The following is a 24681-nucleotide window of genomic DNA, read 5'->3' on the forward strand; positions in this document are numbered from 1 at the left end:
CAAAATAGGCATATACCTTACTTTTTATTTAACATTTCCAATGTAGTGTTGAGGGTCTTAGCAGCATCTTTGACCAGATGTCACTGGAGAGACAGCAGGAGCTCACTCTTATTCTTGTGGATCATCTGAAACACACAGACGAATCGGGTAAGTCTAGTTGATTCAACTTTTTCCCGATCTCCATTTTTGCTTGTTTAAATTGGTTATTTTGCGTTAAAAGGCATAACTGTGCTTTGCTTGTCATGATTGCTGTATTTTTCTCAATGATTCTCCCCTGCATGGCATTGTTGCAGGCTCAACCTGCGGGTCAGACACCAGCAGTCTCAGCGCCTGGCTGGATGTAAACTTTGGTAAATTCTCAGTCTACGTGGCATTCCAAGATCTGCTATTGCTCAATGCAAACTTTTCCAAGGTAAGGCCTTGATTTGCTGCACAATTATTTTTTTGACTGTATCCTCATGTCCATGCTCAGTCTGCAACCTTTCGTTTGTTTCTCCATATTAGTTTGAGGCACTGGACTCTCTGAGTGCTTCCCAAGTTGCTAAGGTGACGGTGGACTCTGGAGCACTGACCAACCCAGACATGATCACCATGGTATTTGACCATCTAGAAAATGGCAATGCGTTCCAGAACATGAATGATTTCTTGACAGGTCTCACCCAGAATTCGCAGGTATGGCTTTTTTTATCTTGGAAAAGCATGTAATTGTAATAGAAGAGCATGCAAACATGTACAAGTCTGCATCCGTTTGATCGATCCAAATGGCGCAGCAGAAAATTCAGGAGGGCTGAAGGAATTTGTACCGGGTCAGTTGATGTTCTTTTGTGTTTGGTCATTTCCACAAGGTTTTGGAAATCCATCCAGTGGTGAGGGACATCATGATGAATCGGACCTTTTCCATCATCAGTCTCCATTTTACAGAGTTCTTGAGAGAAGACTGGGTTTCCTGGTTCAAGGTGAAACTGATTCCTCTCTTGCCCAGCATAACTGCAGAGATGCTCCAGACAGCAACATCCTACGGCGACTGCATCACATTCCACGCAATGTACGTAGTATACTCACATTGTTGGTCTTGTATTTTAATGTAATTATTGTCCCATTAGGTGCGCTCTCTCAGGATGTTTTAGTCAGTCACGTAAAGCAGGCAATATTGGCATGTATCTTACCTTTTAATTTTTATATTTCCAATGTAGCGTTGAGGGTCTTAGCAGCGTCATTGACCAGATGTCACTGGAGAGACAGCAGGAACTCACAATTGTTCTGACGGATCATCTGAAACACGCCGGCAGATCGGGTAAGTCTAGTTGATTCAACTTCTTCTCGGCCTCGATTTATGTTTGTTTGAATTGCTTCTTGTGCCTTAAAGGCATTACTGTGCTTTGCCTGTCATGATTGCTGTTTCTCTCTCAATAAGTCTTTTCTACATGGCATTGTTGCAGGCTCAACCTGTGGGTCAGACACCAGCAGTCTGAGAGCCTGGCTTGATGTGAACTTTGGTAATTTTTCAGTCTACGTGGCATTCCAAGATCTGCTACTGCTCAATGCAAACTTTTCCAATGTAAGTCATTGATGGGTTGCACAATTTATTCTGTGACTGTTTTCTGGTGTCCATGCTCAGTCTACAAACTTTTGTTTGTTTTTCCGCCATCAGTTTGAGGCACTGGACCTTCTGAGCGCTTCCCAAGTTGCTCAACTTACGGTGAATTCTGGGGCGCTGAACAACCCAGGCATGGTCACCATGGTATTTGACCATCTGGAAAATGGCAATGCGTTCCAAAACGTGAATGATTTCTTGTCAGGTCTCGCCCAGAATTCACAGGTATGTTCAATCTTTGATCTTGAGTAAGGATGTCATTGTAATAAAAGAGCATGCAAGCAGGCACACGTCTGCATTCGTTTGATCGATACAAGTGACGTGGCAAAAAATTGAGGAGGGCTGCAGGAATTTGTACCAGGTCTGTTGATGTTCTTTTGTGTTCGGCATTTCCTCAAGGCTTTGGAAATCCATCCCGTGGTGAGGGACATCATGATGAATCGGACCTTTGCCATCATCCGTCTCCATTTTACACAGTTCTTGAGGGAAGACTGGGTTTCCTGGTTCACAGTGAAACTGATTCCTCTCCTGCCCAGCATAACTGCAGAGATGCTCCAGACAGCAACATCAGTTGGCGACTGCATCGCATTCCACGCAATGTACGTACTACGCTAAAATTGCTGGTCATGTACTTTAGTGCACTTATTGTGCCATTGTCAATAAAAACATAATGGCTGGTCTCAAGCTGTTTTAGTCAGCCATTTAAAACAGACAAAATAGGCATCTCTCTTACCTTTTTAATTTCTATTTCCAATGTAGCGTTGAGGGTCTTAACAACGTCTTTGACCAGATGTCACTGGAGAGACAACAGGAGCTCACACTTGTTCTGGTGGATCATCTGAAACGCTCCGGCAGATCAGGTAAGTCTAGTTGATTCAACTTTTTCCCAGCCATTTTTTCTTAATTAAATTGCTTCTATTGCATTAAAAGGCATTACTGTGCTTTGTTTGTCATGATTGCTGTTTCTCTCTCAATGAGTCTCCCCTGTGTGGCATTATTGCAGGCTCAACCTGCGGGTCAGACACCAGCAGTCTCAGCGCCTGGCTTGATGTGAACTTTGGTAAATTCTCAGTCTACGTGGCATTCCAAAATCTGCTACTGGTCAATGCGAACTTTTCCAATGTAAGGCCTTAATTTGCTGCACAATTTGTTCTGTGACTCTTTTCTCGTGTCCATGCTCACTCTGCAACCTTTCGTTGGTTTTTACCATTAGTTTGAGGCACTGGACTCTCTGAGTGCTTCCCAAGTTGCTAAGCTGACGGTGGACTCTGGAGCACTGAACAACCCAGAAATGATCACCATGGTATTTGACCATCTAGAAAATGGTGACGCGTTCCAGAACGTGAATGATTATCTGGCAGGTCTCACCCAGAATTCACAGGTATATTCTTTATTTGATATTGGGAAAGCATGTCATTGTAATAGAAGAGCATGCAAACATGTACAAGTCTGCATCTGTTTGATCGATCCAAATGGCGCAGTCGAAAATTCAGGAGTGCTGAAGGAATTTGTACAGAAACTGTTAATGTTCTTTTTTGTTTGGTCATTTCCTTAAGGCTTTGAAAATCCATCCAGTGGTGAGGGACATCATGATGAATCAGACCTTTGCCATCATCAGTCTCCATTTTACAGAGTTCTTGGGAGGAGACTGGGTTTCCTGGTTCACCGTGAAAATGATTCCTCTCTTGCCCAGCATAACTGCAGAGATGCTCCAGAAAGCAACATCCTACGGCGACTGCATCGCATTCCACACAATGTACGTAGTATGCTCACGTTGTTGGCCATGTACTTTAATGCACTTATTGTCCCTTTAGGTGCGCTCTCTCAAGATGTTTTAGTAAGTCACTTAAAGTTGGCAAATTAGGCATCTATCTTACCTTTTAATTTTACAAATCCAATGTAGCGTTGAGGGTCTTAGCAGCGTCTTTAACCAGATGTCACTGGAGAGACAGCAGGAGCTCACAATTGTTCTGGTGGACCATCTGAAAAACACAGGCGGATCGGGTAAGTCTAGTTGATTCAACTTTTTCCCGGCCTCGATTTATGTTTGTTTGATTTGCTTCTTGTGCCTTAAAGGCATTAATGTGCTTTGCCTGTCATGATTGCGGTTTCTCTATTAATGAGTCTCTCCTGCATGGCATTGTTGCAGGCTCAACCTGTGGGTCAGACACCAGCAGTCTCAGAGCCTGGCTTGATGTGAACTTTGGTAAATTCTCAGTCTACGTGGCATTCCAAGATCTGCTACTGTTCAATGCGAACTTTTCCAATGTAAGGCCTTGATGTGCTGCACAATTTATTATGTGACTGTATCCTGGGGTCTATGCTCAGTCTGCAACCTTTCGTTTGTTTTCCCCATCAGTTTGAGGCACTGGACCTTTTGAGTGCTTTCCAAGTTGCTCAACTTACGGTGAACTCTGGAGCACTGAACAACCCAGACATGATCACCATGGTATTTGACCATCTAGAAAATATTGATGCGTTCCAGAACGTGAATGATTTCCTGACAGGTCTCGCACAGAATTCGCAGGTATGTTCAATCTTTGATCTTGGGTAAGCATGAAATTGTAATAAAACTGCATGCATGCAACTATGCACAAGTCTGCATTCGTTTGATAGATACAAATGTAGTGGCACAAAATTCAGGAGGGCTGAAGAAATTTGTACCGGGTCTGTTGATATTCTTTTGTATTTGGTCATTTCCTCAAGACTTTGGAAATCCATCCGGTGGTGAGGGACATCATGATGAATCGGACCTTTGCCATCATCAGTCTCCATTTTACACAATTCTTGAGAGTAGACTGGGTTTCCTGGTTCACGGTAAAACTGATTCCTCTCCTGCCCAGCATAACTGCAGAGATGCTTCAGAAAGCAACATCAGACGGCGACTGCATTGCATTCCACGGAATGTACGTAGTACGCTACCATTGCTGGCCATGTACTTTAGTGTACTTATTGGGCCATTGTCAATAAAATCATGGTGCCCTGTCTCAAGATGTTTTAGTCAGTCATTTTATGCAGGCAAAATAGGCATCTATCTTACCTTTTTATTTTACATTTCCAATGTAGCGTTGAGGGTCTTAGCAGTGTCTATGAAAAGATGTCACTGGAGAGACAACAGGAGCTCACAATTGTTCTGGTGGATCATCTGAAACACACCACTGAATCGGGTAAGTCTAGTTGATTCCACTTTTTCCCGGTCTCGATTAATGTTTGTTTGAATTGCTTCTTGTGCCTTAAAGACATTTCTGTGCTTTACCTGTCATGATTGCTGTTTCTCTACTAATGAGTATTTTCTGCGTGGCATTGTTGCAGGCTCAACCTGTGGATCAGACACCAGCAGTCTCAGAGCCTGGTTTGAAGTGAACTTTGGTAAATTCTCAGTCTACGTGGCATTCCAAGATCTGCTATTGCTCAATAAGAACTTTTTCAATGTAAGGCCTTGATGTGCTGCACAATTTGTTCTGTGACTGTATCCTGGTGTCCATGCTTAGTTTGCAACCTTTGGTTTGTTGCTCCCCATTAGTTTGAGGCACTAGACTCTCTGAGCGCTTCAGAAGTTGCTAAGCTGACGGTGGACTCTGGAGCACTGAACAACCCAAACATGATCACCATGGTATTTGACCATTTAGAAAATGGCGATGCCTTCCAGAACATAAACTATTTCCTGGCAGATCTCACCCAGAATTCGCTGGTATGTTCTATCTTTGATCTTGGGAACGCATGACATTGTAATAGAACAGCATGCAAACATGTACAAGTCTGCATCCATTTTCATCTATCCAAATTGCGGTGCAGAAAATTGAGGAGGGCTGAAGGAATTTGTACCGGGTCTGTTGATGTTCTTTTGTGTTTGGTCATTTCCTCAAGACTTTGGAAATCCATCCGGTGGTGAGGGACATCATGATGACTCGGACCTTTGCCATCATCTCTCTCCATTTTACAGAGTTCTTGAGAGGAGAATGGGTTTCCTGGTTCACCCTGAAAATGATTCCTCTCTTGCCCAGCATAACTGCAGAGATGCTGCAGACAGCAACATCCTACAGTGACTGCATCACATTCCAGGCAATGTACGTAGTATGCTCACATGTACTTTAATGCACTTATTGCCCAGTAAGGTGCCCTGTCTACAATGTTTTAGTCAGTCACTTAAAGCAGGCAAAATTGGCATCTATTTTACCTTTTAATTTTACATTTCCAATGTAGCGTTGAGGGTCTTAGCAGCGTCTTTGACCAGATGTCACTGGAGAGACAGCAGGAGCTCACAATTGTTCTGGTGGACCATCTGAAACACACCAGCGGATCGGGTAAGTCTAGTTGATTGAACACTTTTCCCGGCTCGATTTATGTTTGTTTGAATTGCTTCTTGTGCCTTCAAGGCATTACTGTGCTTTGCCTGTGATGATTGCTGTTTATCTCTCAATGAGTCTTTCCTGCATGGCATTGTTTCAGGCTCAACCTGTGAGTCAGACACCAGCAGTCTCAGAGCCTGGCTTGATGTGAACTTTGGTAAATTCTCAGTCTACGTGGCATTCCAAGATCTGCTACTGCTCAATGCGAACTTCTCCAATGTAAGTCATTGATGTGCTGCACAATTTATTCTGTGACTGTATCCTGATGTCCATGCTCAGTCTGCAACCTTTCGTTTGTTTTTCCCCCATTAGTTTGAGGCACTGGACCTTCTGAGCGCTTCCCAAGTTGCTCAACTTACGGTAAACTCTGGAGCACTGAACAACCCAGACATGATCACGATGGTATTTGACCATCTAGAAAATGGTGATGCGTTTCAGAACGTGAATGATTTCCTGGCAGGTCTCTCCCAGAATTCGGAGGTATGTTAAATTTTTGATTTTGGGTAAGCATGTTATTGTAATAGAGCAGCATGCATGCAACTATGCACATGTCTGCATTCGTTTGATTGATACAAATGACGTGGCATAAAATTCAGGAGGGCTGAAGGAATTTTTACCGGGTCTGTTGATGTTCTTTTGTGTTTGGTCATTTCCTCAAGCCTTTGGAAATCCATCCGGTGGTGAGGGACATCATGATGAATCAGACCTTTGTCATCATCAGTCTCCATTTTACTGAGTTCTTGAGAGTAGACTGGGTTTCCTGGTTCACGGTGAAACTGGTTCCTCTCCTGCCCAGCATAACTGCAGAGATGCTCCAGACAGCAACATCAGACGGCGACTGCATTGCATTCCATGCAATGTATGTAGTACGCTAACATTGTTGGCCATGTACTTTAATGCACTTATTGTGCCATTGTCAATAAATTCATGGAGCCCTGTCTCAAGATGTTTTAGTCACTCGTTTAAAGCAGGCAAAATAGGCATCTATCTTACCTTTTTATTTTACATTTCCAATGTAGCGTTGAGGGTCTTAGCCGCGTCTATGACCGGATGTCACTGGAGAGACAGCAGGAGCTCACATTTGTTCTGGTGGATCATCTGAAACACACTAGTGGATCGGGTAAGTCCAGTTGATTCAACTTTTTCCCGGCCTCCATTTTTGCTTGTTTGAATTGCTTCTTTTGGCATAACTGTGCTCTGCTTGTCATGATTGCTGTATTTCTCTCAATGAGTCTCCCCTGCGTGGCATTGTTGCAGGCTCAACCTGCGGGTCAGACATCAGCAGTCTCAACGCCTGGCTTGATGTGAACTTTGGTAAATTCTCAGTTTACGTGGCATTCCAAGATCTGCTACTGCTAAATGCGAACTTTTGGCATGTAAGGCCTTGATTTGCTGCACAATTTGTTCTGTGACTGTTTCCTGATGTCTATGCTCAATCCGCATCCTTTCATTTTTTCCCCCCATCAGTTTGAAGAACTGGACTCTCTGAGCGCTTCCCAAGTTGCTGAGCTGACTTTGAACTCTGGAGCACTGAACAACCCAGACATGATCACCATGGTATTTGACCATCTAGAAAATGGTGATGCGTTCCAGAACGTGAAAAATTTCCTGGCAGCTCTCGCACAGAATTCACAGGTATGTTCATTCTTTGATCTTTGGTAAGCATGTCATTGTAATAGAAGAGCATGCATGCAAGTATGCACAAGTATGCATTCGTTTGATCGATACAAATGATTCGGCAGAAAATTCAGGAGGGTTAAAGGAATTTTTACCAGGACTGTTGATGTTCTTTTGTGTTTGGTCATTTCCTCAAGGCTTTGGAAATTCATCCGGTGGTGAGGGACGTCATGATGAATCGGACCTTTGCCATCATCAGTCTCCATTTTACACAGTTCTTGAGAGTAGACTGGGTTTCCTGGTTCACAGTGAAACTGATTCCTCTCCTGCCCAGCATAACTGCAGAGATGCTCCAGAGAGCAACATCAGACAACAACTGCATCGCATACCACGCAATGTACGTAGTACGTTAACATTGCTGGCCATGTACTCTAATGCACTTATTGTGCCATTGTCAGTAAAAACATGATGCCTGGTCGCAATCTGTTTTAGTCAGTCATTTAAAGCAGGCAAAATTGGCATTTATCTTACCTTTTAATTTTACATTTCCAATGTAGCGTTGAGGGTCTTAGCACCATCTTTGACCAGATATCACTGGAGAGACAGCAGGAGCTTACACTTGTACTGGTGGATCATCTGAAACACACCGACAGACCAGGTAGGTGTAGTTGATTCAACTTTTTCCTGGCCTCCATTTTTGCTTTTTTGAATTGCTTCTTTTGCGTTAAAAGGCATTACTGTGCTTTGCTTGTCATGATTGCTGTTTCTCTCTCAATGAGTCTCCCCTGTGTGGCATTGTTGCAGGCTCAACCTGTGGGTCAGACACCAGCAGTCTCAGCGCCTGGCTTGATGTGAACTTTGGTAAATTCTCAGTCTATGTGGCATTCCAAGATCTTCTACTGCTCAATGCGAACTTTTCCAATGTAAGGCCTTGATTTGCTGCACAATTATTTCTGTGACTGTATCCTCATGTCCATGCTCAGTCTGCAACCTTTTGTTTGTTTCTCCCCATTAGTTTAATGCACTAGACTCTCTGAGCGCTTCCCAAGTTGCTGAGCTGACAGTGGACTCTGGAGCACTGAACAACCCAGACATGATCACCATGGTATTTGACAATCTAGAAAATGGCGATGCATTCCAGAACGTGAATGATTTCCTGGCAGGTTTCACCCAGAATTCACAGGTATGTTCTTTCTTTGATCTTGGGTAAGCATGTCATTGTAATAGAAGAGCATGCAAACATGTACAAGTCTGCATTTGGGTTTTTTTCGATACAAATGTTGCGGCCGAAAATTCAGGAGGGCTGAAGGAATTTGTACCAGGTCTGTTGATGTTCTTTTGTGTTTGGTCATTTCCTCAAGGCTTTGAAAATCCATCCAGTGGTGAGGGACATGATGATGAATCGGACCTTTGCCATCATCAGTCTCCATTTTACTGAGTTCTTGAGAGAAGAGTGGGTTTCCTGGTTCAACGGGCAATTGATTCCCCTCTTGCCCAGCATAACTGCAGAGATGTTCCAGAAAGCAACATCCTACGGCGACTGCATCGCATTCCACGCAATGTACGTAGTATGCTCACATTGTTGGCCATGTACTTTAATGTACTTACTGTCCCATTAGGTGCCCTGTCTCAAGATGTTTTAGTCAGTCACTTAAAGCAGGCAAATTGGCATCTATCTTACCTTTTAATTTTACATTTCCAATGTAGCGTTGAGGGTCTTAGCCGTGTCATTGATGAGATGTCACTGAAGAGACAGCAGGAACTCACAATTGTTCTGGTGGATCATCTAAAACACACTGGTGGATCGGGTAAGTCTAGTTGATTGAACTTTTTTCCGGCCTCGATTTATGTTTGTTTGAATTGCTTCTTGTGCCTTAAAGGCATTATTGTGCTTTGCCTGTCATGATTGCTGTTTTTCTCTCAATGAGTATCTCCTGCATGACATTGTTGCAGGCTCAACCTGTGGGTCAGACACCAGCAGTCTCAGAGACTGGCTTGATGTAAACTTTGGTAAATTCTCAGTCTACGTGGCATTCCAAGATCTGCTACTGCTCAATGCAAACTTTTCCAATGTAAGGCCTTGATGTGCTGCACAATTTGTTCTGTGACTGTATCCTGGTGTCCATTCTCAGTCTGCAACCTTTCGTTTGTTTTTCCCCCATCAGTTTGAGGCACTGGACTTTCTGAGCGCTTCCCAAGTTGCTCATTTTACGGTGAACTCTGAAGCACTGAACAACCCAGACATGATCACCATGGTATTTGACCATCTAGAAAATGGCGATGCGTTCCAAAACGTGAATGATTTCCTGGCAGGTCTCACCCAGAATCCGCAAGTATGTTCTGTCTTTGATCTTGGGAAAACATGTCATTGTAATAGAAGAGCATGCATGCAAGTATGCACAAGTCTGCATCCGTTTGATTGATACAAGTAACGTGGTAGAAAATTCAGGAAGGTTAAAGGAATTTGTACCACGTCTGTTGATGTTCTTTTGTGTTTGGTCATTTCCTCAAGGCTTTGAAAATCCATCCGGTGGTGAGAGACATCATGATGAATCGGACCTTTGCCATCATCAGTCTCCATTTTACAGAGTACGTGAGAGTAGACTGGATTTCCTGGTTTACGGTGAAACTGATTCCAGTCCTGCCCAGCATAACTGCAGAGATGCTCCAGACAGCAACATCCTACAGCGACTGCATCGCATTCCACACAATGTATGTAGTACTCTGATATTGCAGGACATGTACATTAATGCACTTATTGTGCCATTGTCAATAAAAACATGATGGCTGGTCTCAAGCTGTTTTAGTCAGCCATTTAAAGCAGGCAAAATAGGCATCTATATTACTTTTTAATTTTACATTTCTAATGTAGCGTTGAGGGTCTTAGCAGCGTCTTTGACCAGATGTCTCTGGAGAGACAGCAGGAGCTCACACTTGTTCTGGTGGATCATCTGAAACACCCCGGCAGATCGGGTAAGTCTAGTTGATTCAACTTTTTCCCAATCTCCAATTTTGCTTGTTTGAATTGCTTCTTTTGTGTTAAAAGGCATTACTGTGCTTTGCTTGTCATGATTGCTGTTTCTTTCTCAATGAGTCTCCCCTGCCTGGTATTGTTGTAGGCTCAACTTGCGGGTCAGACACCAGCAGTCTCAGTGCCTGGCTTGATGTAAACTTTGGTAAATTCTCAGTCTACATTGCATACCAAGATCTGCTACTGCTCAATGCAAACTTTTTCAATGTAAGACCTTAATTTGCTGCACAATTTGTTCTATGACTGTTTTCTGGTGTTTATGCTCAGTCTGCAAACTTTTTTTTTGTTTTCCCTTATTAGTTTGAGGCACTGGACTCTCTGAACGCTTCACAAGTTGCTAAGGTGATGGTGGACTATGGAGGACTGAACAACCCACACATGATCACCATGGTATTTGACCATCTAGAAAATGGTAATGCATTCCAGAACGTGAATGATTTCCTGGCAGGACTCACCCAGAATTCGCAGGTATGTTCAATCTTTGATCTTGGGAAAGAATGTTATTGTAATAGAAGAGCATGCAAGCGTACAATCTGCATCTGTTTGATTGATCCAAATGGCATGGCAGAAAATTCAGGAGGGCTGAAGAAATTTGTACCAGGTCTGTTGATGTTCTTTTGTGTTTGGTTATTTCCTCAAGGCTTTGGAAATCCATCCGGTGGTGAGGGACATCATGATGAATCGGACCTTTGCCATCATCAGTCTTCATTTTACAGAGTTCTTGAGAGAAGACTGGGTTTCTTGGTTCACGGTGAAACTGATTCCTCTCCTGCCCAGCATGACTGCAGAGATGCTCCAGACAGCAACATCAGACGGCGACTGCATTGCATTCTATGCAATGTAAGTAGTATGTTAACCTTGCTGGCCATGTACTTTAATGCACTTATTATGCCATTGTCAATAAAACCATGGTGTCCTGTCTCAAGATGTTTTAGTCACTCGCTTAAAGCAGGCAAAATAGACATATATCTTACCTTTAAATTTTACATTTCCAATGAAGTGTTGAGGGTCTTAGCAGCATCATTCACCAGATGTCACTGGAGAGACAGCAGGAGCTCACAATTGTTCTGGTGGATCATCTGAAACACACCAGTGAATCAGGTAAGTGTAGTTGATTGAACTTTTTCCCGGCCTCCATTTATGTTTGTTTGAATTGCGTCTTGTGGCTTAAAGGCATTACTGTGCTTTGCCTGTCATGATTGTTGTTTCTCTCTTAATGAGTCTCCCCTGCGTTGCATTGTTGCAGGCTCAACCTGCGGGTCAGATACCAGCAGTCTCAGAGCCTGGCTTGATGTGAACTTTGGTAAATTCTCGGTCTACGTGGCATTCCAAGATCTGCTACTGCTCAATGCGAACTTTTCCAAGGTAAGTCCTTGATGTGCTGCACAATTTATTCTGTGACTGTATCCTGGTGTCCATGCTTAGTCTGCAACCTTTCGTTTGTTTTTCCCTCATCAGTTTGAAGCACTGGACCTTTTGAGTGCGTCCCAAGTTGCTCAACTTACGGTGAACTCTGGAGCACTGCACAACCCAGACATGATCACCATGGTATTTGACCATCTAAAAAATGGCGATGCGTTCCAGAACGTGAATGATTTCCTGGCAGGTCTCGCCAAGAATTCACAGGTATGTCCGCTCTTTGATCCTGGGTAAGCATGTCATTGTAATAGAAGAGCATGCATGGAAGTATGCACAAGCCTGCATTCGTTTGATCGATACAAGTGACGTGGCAGAAAATTCAGGGGGGCTAAAGGAATTTGTACCAGGTCTGTTGATGTTCTTTTGTGTTTGGTCATTTCCTCAAGGCTTTGGAAATCCACCCGGTGGTGAGGGACTTCATGATGAATCGGACCTTTGCCATCATCAGTCTCCATTTTACACAGTTCTTGAGGGAAGACTGGGTTTCCTGGTTCACGGTGAAACTGATTCCTCTCCTGCCCAGCATAAATGCAGAGATGCTCCAGACAGCAACATCAGACCGCAATTGTATTGCATTCCAGGCAATGTACGTAGTATGCTAACAATGATGGCCATTTACTTTAATGCACTTATTGTTCCAATGTCAATAAAATCAGTGTGCCCTGTCTCAGGATGTTTTAGTCAATCACTTAAAGAAGGCAAGATAGGGATCTATCATACCTTTTCATTTCACATTTTCAATGCAGCGTTGAGGGTCTTAGCAGCGTCTTTGGACAGATGTCACTGGAGAGACAGCAGGAGCTCACACTTGTTCTTGTGGATTATCTGAAACACATCGGTGGATCGGGTAAGTGTAGTTGATTCAACTTTTTCCCGGCCTCCATTTTTGCTTTTTTGAATTGCTTCTTTTGTGTTAAAAGGCATTACTGTGCTTTGCTTGTCATGATTGCTGTTTTTCCCTCAATGAGTCTCCCCTGCGTGGCATTGTTGCAGGCTCAACCTGCGGGTCAGACACCAGCAGTCTAAGCGCCTGGCTTGATGTGAACTTTGGTAAATTCTCAGTCCACGTGGCATTCCAAGATCTTCTACTGCTCAATCCGAACTTTTCCAATGTAAGGCTTTGATTTGCTGCACAATTATTTCTGACTGTATCCTCGTGTTCTTGCTCAGACTGCAACCTTTCGTTTGTTTTTATCCATTAGTTTGAGGCACTGGACTCTCTGAGTGCTTCCCAAGTTGCTAAGCTGACGGTGGACTCAGGAGCACTAAACAACCTAGACATGATCACCATGGTATTTGACCATCTAGAAAATGGCAATGCTTTCCAGAACGTGAATGTTTTCCTGGCAGGTCTCACCCAGAATTCGCAGGTATGTTCAATCTTTGATCTTGGGAAAGCATGACATTGTAATAGAAGTCTATGCAAACATGTACAAGTCTGCATCCGATTGATCAATCCAAATGGTGCGGCAGAAAATTCAGGAGGGCTGAAGGAATTTGTACCAGGTCTTGTTGATGTTCTTTTGTGTTTGTTCATTTCCTTAAGGCTTTGGCAATTCATCCGGTGGTAAGGGACATCATGATGAATCGGACCTTTGCCATCATCAGTCTCCATTTTACACAGTTCTTGAGAGAAGACTGGGTTTCCTGGTTCACGGTGAAACTGATTCCTCTCCTGCCCAGTATAACTGCAGAGATGCTCCAAACAGCAACATCCTACAGCAACTGCATCACATTCCACGCAATGTACGTAGTATGCTCGCATTGTTGGCCATGTACTTTAATGCATTTATTTTGTCAATAAAATCATTTTGCCCCATCTCAAGATGTTTTAGTCACTTATAGCAGGCAAAATAGGCATCTATCTTACCCTTTCATTTTACATTTCCAATCTAGCGTTGAGGGTCTTAGCAGCGTCTTTGATCAGATGTCACTGCAGAGACAGCAGGAGCTTACACTTGTTCTGGTGGGCTATCTAAAACAGAGCTACAGATCGGGTGAGTCTACAGATGGTACTCAACCAGAATGTGTTTTTTGCTGCCATGCATAATAGCGTCATCATGCGTCATGTGCATTTCTCCTCTAAACCTCTATGTGGCTTTATAACTTTAGATTTTTACAAGACATGAAGTGATTGTGTCATGCGCCTTCTGTTCGCGAGTATCAGTCAGCTTCAACAGTGCAAATTTCAAGAAAAACACTGAAAGTGAAATTTCCACACAATAAAATGTAGTAAAGAAAATCCTATGCAGGGCACAAGGACTGGACAGTGAGCAAAATGGTTGCAAATGCCATCATTTTTTGAGAATGTGCAATTAAAAAATTATTATGTGAATCCATAATGTTCAGGTTATTTTGGCTGGCACATGTACTCCAGGCTAAATTTGCATATCATTCAGTGTCATAGTCTAACAAAATGTTTTGGAAAAAACTATATTCTGATTTAGTTGATTGGTTCTTTTATTTGCTTTTGTAGCGGACTATGGGTCTCATTTCTTAAATGCTGCATAAAAAATGTCTTAAACGTCACCTAAATTTGATCTTATGATCATGTTTCAAAAGTGCGCATCTGTGATTCATAAAACAAATGTACACATAGAACACACGCATACGCTTCACTTTCAGACTTGAAATCTGTAAATGGCAAATGAGCTTGAAATTGTGCGCAGCTAAACATTTACAGATGTCCTTTAAACGATGCCTAATTAATGTCACTGACATGTAAAAGAGCACCTGTCAATGTTCAAACTTTTTCAAGCAGCAAGAATGGCTTTTATGTCCAAAAACCTGCAGCAATCAGACAAGCAGACACTGACGTGGTGCTAAGCACTTTTCCACATCAAAGACAGTTTTCATAAATATGGACTTTGCCGTGGATTTTTGCATACGCATACTTCACAATCAAATCTGTGCGTACACACGCTTTATAAATAAGGCCCTATGTCTACCAATTAAAACAGTTCCTTAAAGACGTTGCTGTTATCTCATAAATGCTTATTTTTTTAAGATGAACTTTTTTGAAGGTATTGTTAGATGCTGGTGTATTTTCTGTCTTAGCTATGCAAATATTTGATTTAAAGGTGCAGGATGTGAATTTTAGCGGCATCTAGTGGTGAGGTTATTAAGATCAGTTATTCATTTGTTTTGGCTCTTCTTCTAATTAGGGCACATTTAACCAGGAGTATGGTTTCATCTCAGGCCCTCTTGTCAGGGTATCTTTGTAATGAGGTTCATGAGTTTTTACAGTTTAGACCTTCATTCCTTACCTGATTTCCATGTTCTTATGTCTTGAATTGGTGTATGGTAACTTTTATTACAGGACAGACACATTACATTATATCATAGTGGGCATCCCAAAAGTGTCATTTCATGATGCATCGCAGAGTTCCCTTCCCTTTTTAAATATGTAATCATGGTTCCCTAAAAAAGGAAACAAGATGTTAAGTATTTTTGACATAACTCAAAAAGTGCCTATAGCGCTTGTTTCATGTTTTTAAGCTGGCATGATCTGTTTTCACTTTCCTTTTATACTTTCCGGTTCCGCTATCAATCTTTACGCCATCCCTCCGCATCTGTAAAAGGACATGAAATGGTAGTACAAAGATTTCAAATGAACATACGCTGCTGGTGTGTTCCCAATGTGTAATTTTACGACACAACAGCTGTGTCCCAGTTCAAAGGCTGCGACCTTCTAAGGACGTATTTTAAGACCGATTGCGTCACAGCAGCGCGACTTGAGGCTGGTAAGGACGTCCCAATTCAAAGGATGCTTAGAATGAAGCCTCAAAATGCGTCCTCATTTCTCCGCGATGTTAAGGATAGAACGAATGGATCCTTAACAGCCGAGGATATCCCAAGGTTCATTGCGCGCCTGCAACGGCTGCATATAACGGCTGGATATTCTAAAATAAACAATTAAAACCTTCATTAAATAAAAGTGTGTATTTATAAAAAAAAAAGTTTCTCACTGTTTTAGTATTATAAGTTATGTTTTGTGTTAATATTATTATTTTTATGATGCATATATTTCTAAGGTTGATTAATTTAATATTCTGTTGAATAGTTTAATCTACATCAACGTGTCATATTTTCTAAACTAAAATAATATTTTTCTGATTTCATATTTATTTTAATAAGTCAGAAACGTTTCCGCTATGTCCTGCTGACAGGCGCGTGCAGCAGGTGACGCCAATTATGGGTTGTCCGAAGATTAGACCGTCTCATTTCAGTTCTCTTTGCGAACTTCTGAGGCTGCCACATTGAAAGACCGAGTGCTCATCTTTAAGGTCCCATGCTTAAAAGGTCGCAGCCCTTGAATTGGGACACAGCTAACGTCTCATTCCCTTTTCTCAGGTAACCATGGTTACATACATAACTGAGACGTGCTTTTCCAAACTCATTTGGAAATTACAGCTTGGAGCTCACTGATTCTTGAGAGTCGGGACAAAACAGGTTTTAAAAAACTGTTTTTTAAAATACACATTATATCAATTAAAGTTATATGTTTCTGCAGAGAAAGGTCTTAGCTATTTAACCATGTAAAGGAACAGGTTCTAAATAAAAACACATTTTTAAAAAATAAACATGTTTCCCTTCAGAACTGGATTTGTGTCAACTCCATCAGACACACTAAAAAGTATAAAATTTTAATTCTTTCAATCCAACCAGAATCTAATGTTCTCAAGTATATTGTAATAGTGTTTAGTTACTCTGATATGTAAAAAAAATACAATATATAAACTTAGGTTGTGATTCCACACTATTCTGAAAACTCAGATTTCTATTAGCATTTTCAAACATTGATTTTAACTTCAATATTGTAAAAACAATTTCCTTAAATAAATAAAACATAAGAGATGGTAGATCAGATGGTCCTTTATTACAAAAACAACATAAACTGAAGAAAGAATATATTTTCCCCAAAAGATTAACAAAAAAATACATCCAACGCTGTTGGAAGATCTGACGGTGTTGACAAAAAACTGATGGTGTTGACAAAAAATATGTGTGCATTGCTGATTATTGAACAGATGTGCTCTTCAAACACTACTACTAAAACTACTCATTGTTATTAGAGTATTGAACTTACTGTAAAGCAAACTATGATAAAGATATTGCACATACACCGTTTCCTACTATCAAAATAAGAACAATAAGGGAAACCAGGGGCCCTCCTCCGCCTCTGTTTTCATTTCACATGTGTGTGTTTGGGTGTGTTGGATGTATGATTGCCCTGCATCATATATATACATATATATATACACACTCACCGGCCACTTTATTAGATACACCTGTCCAACTGTGCGTTAATGCAAATTTCTAATCAGCCAATCACATGGCAGCAACTCAATGCATTTAGGCATGTAGACATGATCAAGACGATCTGCTGCAGTTCAAACCGAGCATCAGAATGGGTAAGAAAGGTAATTTAAGTGACTTTGAATGTGGCATGGTTGTTGGTGCCAGACGGGCTGGTCTGAGTATTTCAGAAACTGCTGATCTACTGGGAATTTCACACACAACCATCTCAAGGGTTTACAGAGAATGGTCCAAAAAAGAGAAAATATCCAGTGAGTGGCAGTTTTGTGGGCGCAAATGCCTTGTTGATGCCAAAGGTCAGAAAAGAATGCCCAGCAGGGTTCGAGCTAATAGAAAGGAAACAGTTACTCAAATAACCACTTGCTACAACCGAGGTATGCAGAAGAGCGAGCATCTCTGAACGCACAACACGTCGAACCTTGAGGCAGATGGGCTGCAGAAGCAGAAGACCACACTGAGTGCCACTCCTGACAGCTAAGAACAGGAAACTAAGGCTAAAACTCACACAAGCTCACCAAAATTGGACAATAGAAGATTGGAAAACGTTGCCTGGTCTGATGAGTCTTGATTTCTGCTGCAACATTCAGATGGTAGAGTCAGAATTTGGCATCAACAACATGAAAGCATGGATCCATCCTGCCTTGTATCAACGGTTCAGGCTGGTGGTGGTGGTGTAATGGTGTGGGGGATATTTTCTTGGCACACTTTGGGCCCATTAGTACCAATTGAGCATTTTGTATTGTTTCTGACCATGTTCATCCCTTTATGACCACAGTGTACCCATCCTCTGATGGCTACTTCCAGCAGGATAACGTGCCATGTCATAAAGCGCAAATCATCTCAGACTGGTTTCTTAAACATGACAATGAGTTCGTCAATGAGTGTGCTCAAATGGCCTCCACAGTCACAATATCTCAATCCACTAGAGTATTTTTGGGATGTGGTGGAACGGGAGCTTTGTGCCCTGGATGTGCAGCTGACAAATATGCAACAACTGCGTGATGTTATCATGTCAATATGGACCAAAAACTCTTAGGAATGTTTCCAGTACCTTGTTGAATATGTGCCAAGTTACATGTTAAACAATAACAAGCAGACCACTGCCTGCCCATTCTTTACAAGTCAGATGCGTATGGTTAAATAATGTAATGCATGCTATATGTGCATTTAAGTGTAAATAAAACCCTGAAATAACGGTTTAATCCTTCACTATATTCACAAATAATATTATAATCGCACATTAAGAGGTTATTGGTGGATTTGTCAACTCCATCAGCTTACAGGTCAACTCCGTCAGACATAGAACCTGACGGAGTTGACGTCTGACGGAGTTGACATAAGGGCATGTATTTTCCCTCCAAAACATTTATTGTACACTGCAGCTATGTACTTTTTCCTCAGTTGGTAGCTGTCCCAATAACCTCACTAAAATGCTTAAATTCAATCCACTATGGTTTAAAAAAAGTATCTTAACAGAAAGATGGTGTTGACATGGTGCAGCTGTGACCATAGGAATATTTACATTGTTTGTCTAAAATATATAAAAAATGTAAACATAACAGAGAATGTGTGGTAGTGCTGCATTCACCACAGGCAGGGAGATGAAAAGAGGTCCTCAAGGATATAGCTGACCTGAATTTCCTGATTTAAATAGCTTTATAAAAAAAATCTGACGGAGTTGACAGAAACTGAGGACACAACTTTAATAGGTAGATTTTTATGGAAAATATTGTTTGATGTTCACTTCATGCATTGTTTTTAATATTTATACCCCTTATTTTTTATTGGATATATATGTTTTCATAATTGTAGAGCTTTTTTTTAAGTTTTTTTGATGATTAATATTGTGACCTCTTGCTGAGGACAAGTGCAATAACATGGACCTTCTAACCACAGACCACACATTTAAAAAAAAAATCCCCCCAAAAATAAAAAAGTTTATTCTAAAAATCAAATATGTATATACAATTCCTTTAGATTTAACTTTGTAATTATGTCAATCATGATGAATTTCTTAATTTTTGCTATAAATTAGACTTTTCTAAATGGGACATGTTTTGTCCCGACTCTCAAGAATTAGTGAGCTATATTTTCTCTTGTTTTTGTGCTTATAAAATATGTTTTCATTCACAAGGTGCTTATTAATTCTGTTTTATTTTATGTGGTTTTACACTATTTACAGCACTTTGGTTTAGCCTGATGGTATAAAGCATTCTTTGTAAAAAACATGCCTTTCCTTTGCTGTCCTCCTCTTTCTCTCTTAACGAGTCTCTCCTGTGTGGCATTGTTGCAGGCTCAACTTGTGGGTCAGACACCAGCAGTATCATCGCTTGGCTTGATGTAAACTTTGGTAAATTCTCAGTCTATGTGAATTTTGAAGATCTGCAGGAGAGAGAAATGAAGGAAACTGTCTGTCAAAAGATGATTTATTGCCAATTATGTCAATTATGTTCTTCCCAATCAACTCCATTACATATAACCACCCTTTCTTCTTTCACTTCTGGGTGATTCCACCAATAGAGGATTTGTTGCTATTCGTGTGTGTTTTGTGAAGGAATAACATTAGGTCAAAAAATTGTGATTTAAACTTTAAAAAAGTCAAATGAAAGGTAAATGGGTTGTTTTTAAATTTTAAATTAGTCTTAAGTGTGTAGTGTTCCATGAACTTTCTAATAAACTTCATGTTTTTATTTTCGTAAATTAGTACAAACTCTGTTAAAAAAACATCAAATTCAAGAATTCAATTCAATTGTAATACATTAAAATGTGTTTTTAAAACAATTATAAATTGGAAAAAAGTTAAATTCATGTTTATTTCTATAGTGATATTCACAGTTTGTCATTAGAGCAAAGCAATAATACCATAAATACAAAGTACAAGCAAATGAAACATGGTGTATTAATGGATTATAAATGGCATTGTTACAGAATATACATGTACAATCTTATAACTTATATTACTGGTAAATTGACAGTACTTATTAATTAGCACATACAATCTAATAACAGAATTGTACTTGTAATTTACTTATAAAAACTGTATGTGTTAAATCAATTATTAAAAAGCAGAATGATTTGTGTCAAATGAAAAGATTTTAGACTGTTATTAAATTCATTCAATTAAAAAAACTTTATTAATCCCAGAGGGAAATTGAAACAATCATCACCACCTTGAATACATCCAAAAGCCACAGAATCGTCAGAGAACTTCTGAAGATGGCAAATGTATGATGTATACAGGGGTGAAGAGAAAGGGAGGAAGAACTGTCTCCTGAGGAGCACCAGTACTGGAGATCACAGTATCACACACAGTTCTGTATGCGGACGTACAGGGGTTGGTCAGTAAGGTAATCCACAATCCATGAGACTAGGGGGTATATACCTGGGTGATTCTCACGAAATATATAAGATTAAGGTCTGAACTTACTATAACCATTATTTTTAGAAGATTTAAAAAATATTTCCTATAGAATTATTTAATTTTTTTACATTATCATTATCAAAAATTATCATTACCGGAACATGATATTACATTAAATATATGCATTTACAAACTCGTGTTTCGGTAATGAGAACTAAAAAGTTGTCTAGGTATTATGAAAAACAAAATTTCAACTTTTATCCGGAGAGAAAAAATAAGAACTGCTTACCTGGCAGCCATCTTGTGTGTCACAGTCAATTATGTCCCTTCCAACAATTTTTTTTAATGTTAGTTCATTGAGGGCTTAAACAATGATTGAAAATTGTTGCGGAGGATAAGAAAATGTTTCTTGGACATTTATATTCCTTATTATTTTCTCTACATATACCAATTATCACTAAATACCACGTTTCTTTACTGTAAATGTTTATAGTATAACATGCACTGACCCTTATTTAAAAAAAATATATATTATAAATATTTCCATGTCAAAGAACCCAAATTCAGTCATGGATACGTTGCGGTAAAGAAAATGTTCCCCTTAAATGTAGAAAAAACAACTGTCATGATTCTGCCCTCTTGTCCTTATATTATTATTAGTCTTGATGCAGGATCATGACAGGCCCATGTTTTGTGTGAAAGCACTGGCTTTGTTTATTCAAGCCATGTGCTTTCTGTCTTGTCTCCTGACCCCGTCCCTCGTTTATCTTCCCATTATTGTTTGATGCATGTCACCTGTTCCCCTCCTGATTTGCCCCCTTATTTAATGCCCTTGTGTTTGCATTCCAGAGGGGTATTGCACAAAAGCAAGATAAGGGATTAAGCTGGGATTTTCCATTTATCCTGGCTGAATTTAGCCCTGACTCGGTTGCATGAAGGGAGGCTTAATTAATCAAAATTAAGTTACTATGGAGATTTACTCTTTGCAGCTAGCCTGCTCCAGAGCAGGCTAACAACCAGGCTAAGATTAATCCTAGTGATTAATTTAATTCAAAGAACTTTATTAATCCCAGGGGGAAATTGCCTTAATGTTACAATTATAGAAAAGAAAGAAATTAAAGAAAAAAGAAATAAAAACATAATTGCCCATCAATGATTTTAAAAATTAATAGATAAGAAATAAAAAAAAAAAATATATAACTTTTCCCATATAAAAAAGGTATTATAAAACGGCTCGTTCTGGTTCTTCATTCTGATTGGTTGAAACGCGTTCTAAGCCGTGATAAAATACCCCGGTAAACCCACGGTTCAGACCGCATCACAAGTATCACTGCGCCACTTTGCTGCGTACTGATTTATGAAAATAAACACCAGTCTTTAATCATATTTAAATTTTTCTACCTTTGCACACTTATGGCGATATCCAGATATATGTCAATAAATAAAACATTTCGTCAATAAAGAGAAAACGTTCTCTGAAGTTTTTTTTGTCTTATTGATATTTCCGCTATTATCCACAAGATGGCAATCTTACCCAACTTAAACACTGAGGCATTCACTCGACACAACAGCGTTGTGGTGGATTTACCATGACGTGTGTTTTTATCAGGCTCTGAATCTGATCTCTTACAAAGTTCTTCACAAAAATGGAATTATCTCCGCATTTAGCTGAAAATTTGAGAGGTGATAACTGATAAGACAACAAATGAAGGTAGGATGAAACGTTTTTTGATGTTGTTGGAAAGCGAATGGACTGTTCTTTCATTTGATATTTTATGTTTATTTAAAGAAGATAATTTTTCTGTAAGGCATTCAACTAAAACTGGGTGGCAACTTAAAAAAAAAAACGCAGTGACGGGGAAAAAGTTAAGCATGCTTCCAAGCATATTTGATCATCACTTCAACAGTTGCACGATATAAATGTTAATGTATAAATTAGATGAATGTTGATTTATAATATAAACACGACAGTCTTTAATCATATTTTCATTGTGCCTTTGCTGCGTCTCTGTTGTTTGTGAACTGCGCTCTGTTGCAGCCACACTTGATTCTGAGGAACTACTTTGTTTGGCGGAAGAGTAATATTTATACTAATATAATTACAACTTATTTGTGTTTTATTTTATCAAATCCCGCTAACGTTATGCATATGAAGTAACCGTTTTATAAACGCAATGAACCCCTCAAAGCGTTGGGTTACCAGTGCATTTTATAACAGCTAAGGGGCGTTGTTAGGCACGAGGCCCCTTAGCTTCGCGTCGTGCCTAACAACGCCCCTTAGCTGTTATAAAATGCACTGGTAACCCACTGCTTCTTGGGGTTTATTGCTTTAATTTACTTCAATAGTGAATTGTCCCAGCACGTACAAAGAGGAGTTAAACAGCCTAATGGCCACAGGTATAAAGGATCTTGTAAAACGCTCAGTAAAATACTAAGCAGTGATCTGATCAGTCTCTGACTAAATGTACTTCTCTGGTCGGCCAGCACCCTATGTAGTGGGTGAAAAGGATTGTTCAGAATTGAATTTAGTTTTGACAGTATTTTTCTCTCAGCCACAACATGAACAGAGTTCAGCTCCATACCAAGTACAGAGCCAGCCCTTCTAATGAATTTGTCCAGTTTATTTCTGTCCGCCACCTTCATACTAATTCACCAACAGACCACTGCATAAAAATTTAAGCTAGACACTACAGACTCATAAAACATCCACAGAATAGTATAGCAGACTATACCATTTCAGATTATTCGGCTAGTTTCTCTGAATCCTAGATATTCATGTGTTTTAGTCACTTCATGGTCTTGCATAAAAATACTAGATATACTGTCATTTATTTAGTGTTATTATTAAGACTTCTGTCAGGGGTTTGATGAATACATTTATTAATGCAGTTGTTGAGATAAGAAATGGCTGATGAAGTTGAAAGGCGGTTTCAATTAAGCACTTATGTAGACTAGCATTAAGATATAAGAAATACTTGATTGAGAGGTACAGATTCTCATGTGATGTAAGAAATGTCAGTCTAGCACTGAAATCACTTCAACAAGAATTCAAGTAACAGGAACAGATTACTTAGTTACATTAGGGCAGTCACAGACAGTAAAACAGGCATTCTTTTGTGTTACAGCTTTCCCTATTGTCATTGGATGCAGTGTTACCAGTCTCACCCCATGTCGTCAATATTTGACGACACTTGACCATTCGTCAATATGTGACGCGGAGGGTATACCTTTCGCGTCATTTTTTGACGAACTGGGGACTTCAATACTATTACGTCCGTTGCATTCTCTTCTCCTATTTTCTTACCATTTTCGCGTCGGTTTAGGGTTAGATTTACATAATGACATCCCTACCCAAACCTAACTCTAACCCCAACGCCAGGTGACAACTGTTTCTAACCCCAACGCCAGGTGACAACTGTGTAATTTCGCGTACACTGTTTAATTTCGCGTTCACTGTTTAATTTTGCGTAATCTAACCCTAAACCGACGCGAAAATGGTAAGAAAATAGGAGAAGAGAATGCAACGGACGTAATAGTATTGAAGTCCCTAGTTCGTCAAAAAATGACGCGAAAGGTATACCCTCCGCGTCACATATTGACGAATGGTCAAGTGTCGTCAAATATTGACGACATGGGGTGAGACTGTGTTAATTGCACCCACCCCTGTGACAGATACATGAGACTTGTTTAATGTTAAACTTAGTACAGACGATAAAATATGTCAGCAGACACTACCTTATGTGTAGATTTATTTCTGCAATCAAGTCACCAGCATGCAGAATGTTCTTAATCTTGATTTTCTGAAAGTAATGGATGGTCCAAATTATTATGCACATGCTATTTTTTTTGTTTTTTTTTTTTAAATAAAGTCAGTAAGTTTACAAATTGTATTTTAATCTCAATAGTTATATGACAGTGTGCATGTTATTCTATTTAAATACATAATTTCACATATTTAAAATCTCAAAAGATACTTTAAAAATATGCAAAT

The 24681-nt window shown here is 40.0% G+C and overlaps 1 protein-coding gene across 1 annotated transcript in view; it reads left to right on the forward strand.

Annotated features, from left to right (window-relative positions):
* The window catches only part of LOC129433983 (uncharacterized), a 21481-nt gene extending 1067 nt beyond the window's left edge, over nt 1–20414 (forward strand). Inside the window, exons 5-50 of the mRNA XM_073868345.1 lie at nt 47–147; nt 294–412; nt 505–672; nt 846–1045; nt 1194–1294; nt 1440–1558; nt 1652–1819; nt 1994–2193; nt 2354–2454; nt 2598–2716; nt 2808–2975; nt 3151–3350; nt 3498–3598; nt 3744–3862; nt 3954–4121; nt 4301–4500; nt 4661–4761; nt 4907–5025; nt 5118–5285; nt 5462–5661; nt 5798–5898; nt 6044–6162; nt 6256–6423; nt 6603–6802; nt 6963–7063; nt 7201–7319; nt 8576–8743; nt 8922–9121; nt 9268–9368; nt 9514–9632; nt 9726–9893; nt 10073–10272; nt 10433–10533; nt 10680–10798; nt 10892–11059; nt 11232–11431; nt 11592–11692; nt 11838–11956; nt 12050–12217; nt 12397–12596; nt 12757–12857; nt 13004–13122; nt 13213–13380; nt 13557–13756; nt 13907–14007; nt 19623–20414. Of these exons, the coding sequence (XP_073724446.1) occupies nt 47–147; nt 294–412; nt 505–672; nt 846–1045; nt 1194–1294; nt 1440–1558; nt 1652–1819; nt 1994–2193; nt 2354–2454; nt 2598–2716; nt 2808–2975; nt 3151–3350; nt 3498–3598; nt 3744–3862; nt 3954–4121; nt 4301–4500; nt 4661–4761; nt 4907–5025; nt 5118–5285; nt 5462–5661; nt 5798–5898; nt 6044–6162; nt 6256–6423; nt 6603–6802; nt 6963–7063; nt 7201–7319; nt 8576–8743; nt 8922–9121; nt 9268–9368; nt 9514–9632; nt 9726–9893; nt 10073–10272; nt 10433–10533; nt 10680–10798; nt 10892–11059; nt 11232–11431; nt 11592–11692; nt 11838–11956; nt 12050–12217; nt 12397–12596; nt 12757–12857; nt 13004–13122; nt 13213–13380; nt 13557–13756; nt 13907–14007; nt 19623–19837 (6784 nt within the window). The 3' untranslated portion in view covers nt 19838–20414. The remainder of the gene's footprint in view (nt 1–46; nt 148–293; nt 413–504; nt 673–845; nt 1046–1193; nt 1295–1439; nt 1559–1651; nt 1820–1993; nt 2194–2353; nt 2455–2597; nt 2717–2807; nt 2976–3150; nt 3351–3497; nt 3599–3743; nt 3863–3953; nt 4122–4300; nt 4501–4660; nt 4762–4906; nt 5026–5117; nt 5286–5461; nt 5662–5797; nt 5899–6043; nt 6163–6255; nt 6424–6602; nt 6803–6962; nt 7064–7200; nt 7320–8575; nt 8744–8921; nt 9122–9267; nt 9369–9513; nt 9633–9725; nt 9894–10072; nt 10273–10432; nt 10534–10679; nt 10799–10891; nt 11060–11231; nt 11432–11591; nt 11693–11837; nt 11957–12049; nt 12218–12396; nt 12597–12756; nt 12858–13003; nt 13123–13212; nt 13381–13556; nt 13757–13906; nt 14008–19622) is intronic.
* The last annotated feature ends 4267 nt before the right edge of the window (nt 20415–24681 follow it).

This window comes from Misgurnus anguillicaudatus, chromosome 6 (genome assembly GCF_027580225.2).
Source record: "Misgurnus anguillicaudatus chromosome 6, ASM2758022v2, whole genome shotgun sequence".
NCBI lineage: Eukaryota > Metazoa > Chordata > Actinopteri > Cypriniformes > Cobitidae > Misgurnus > Misgurnus anguillicaudatus.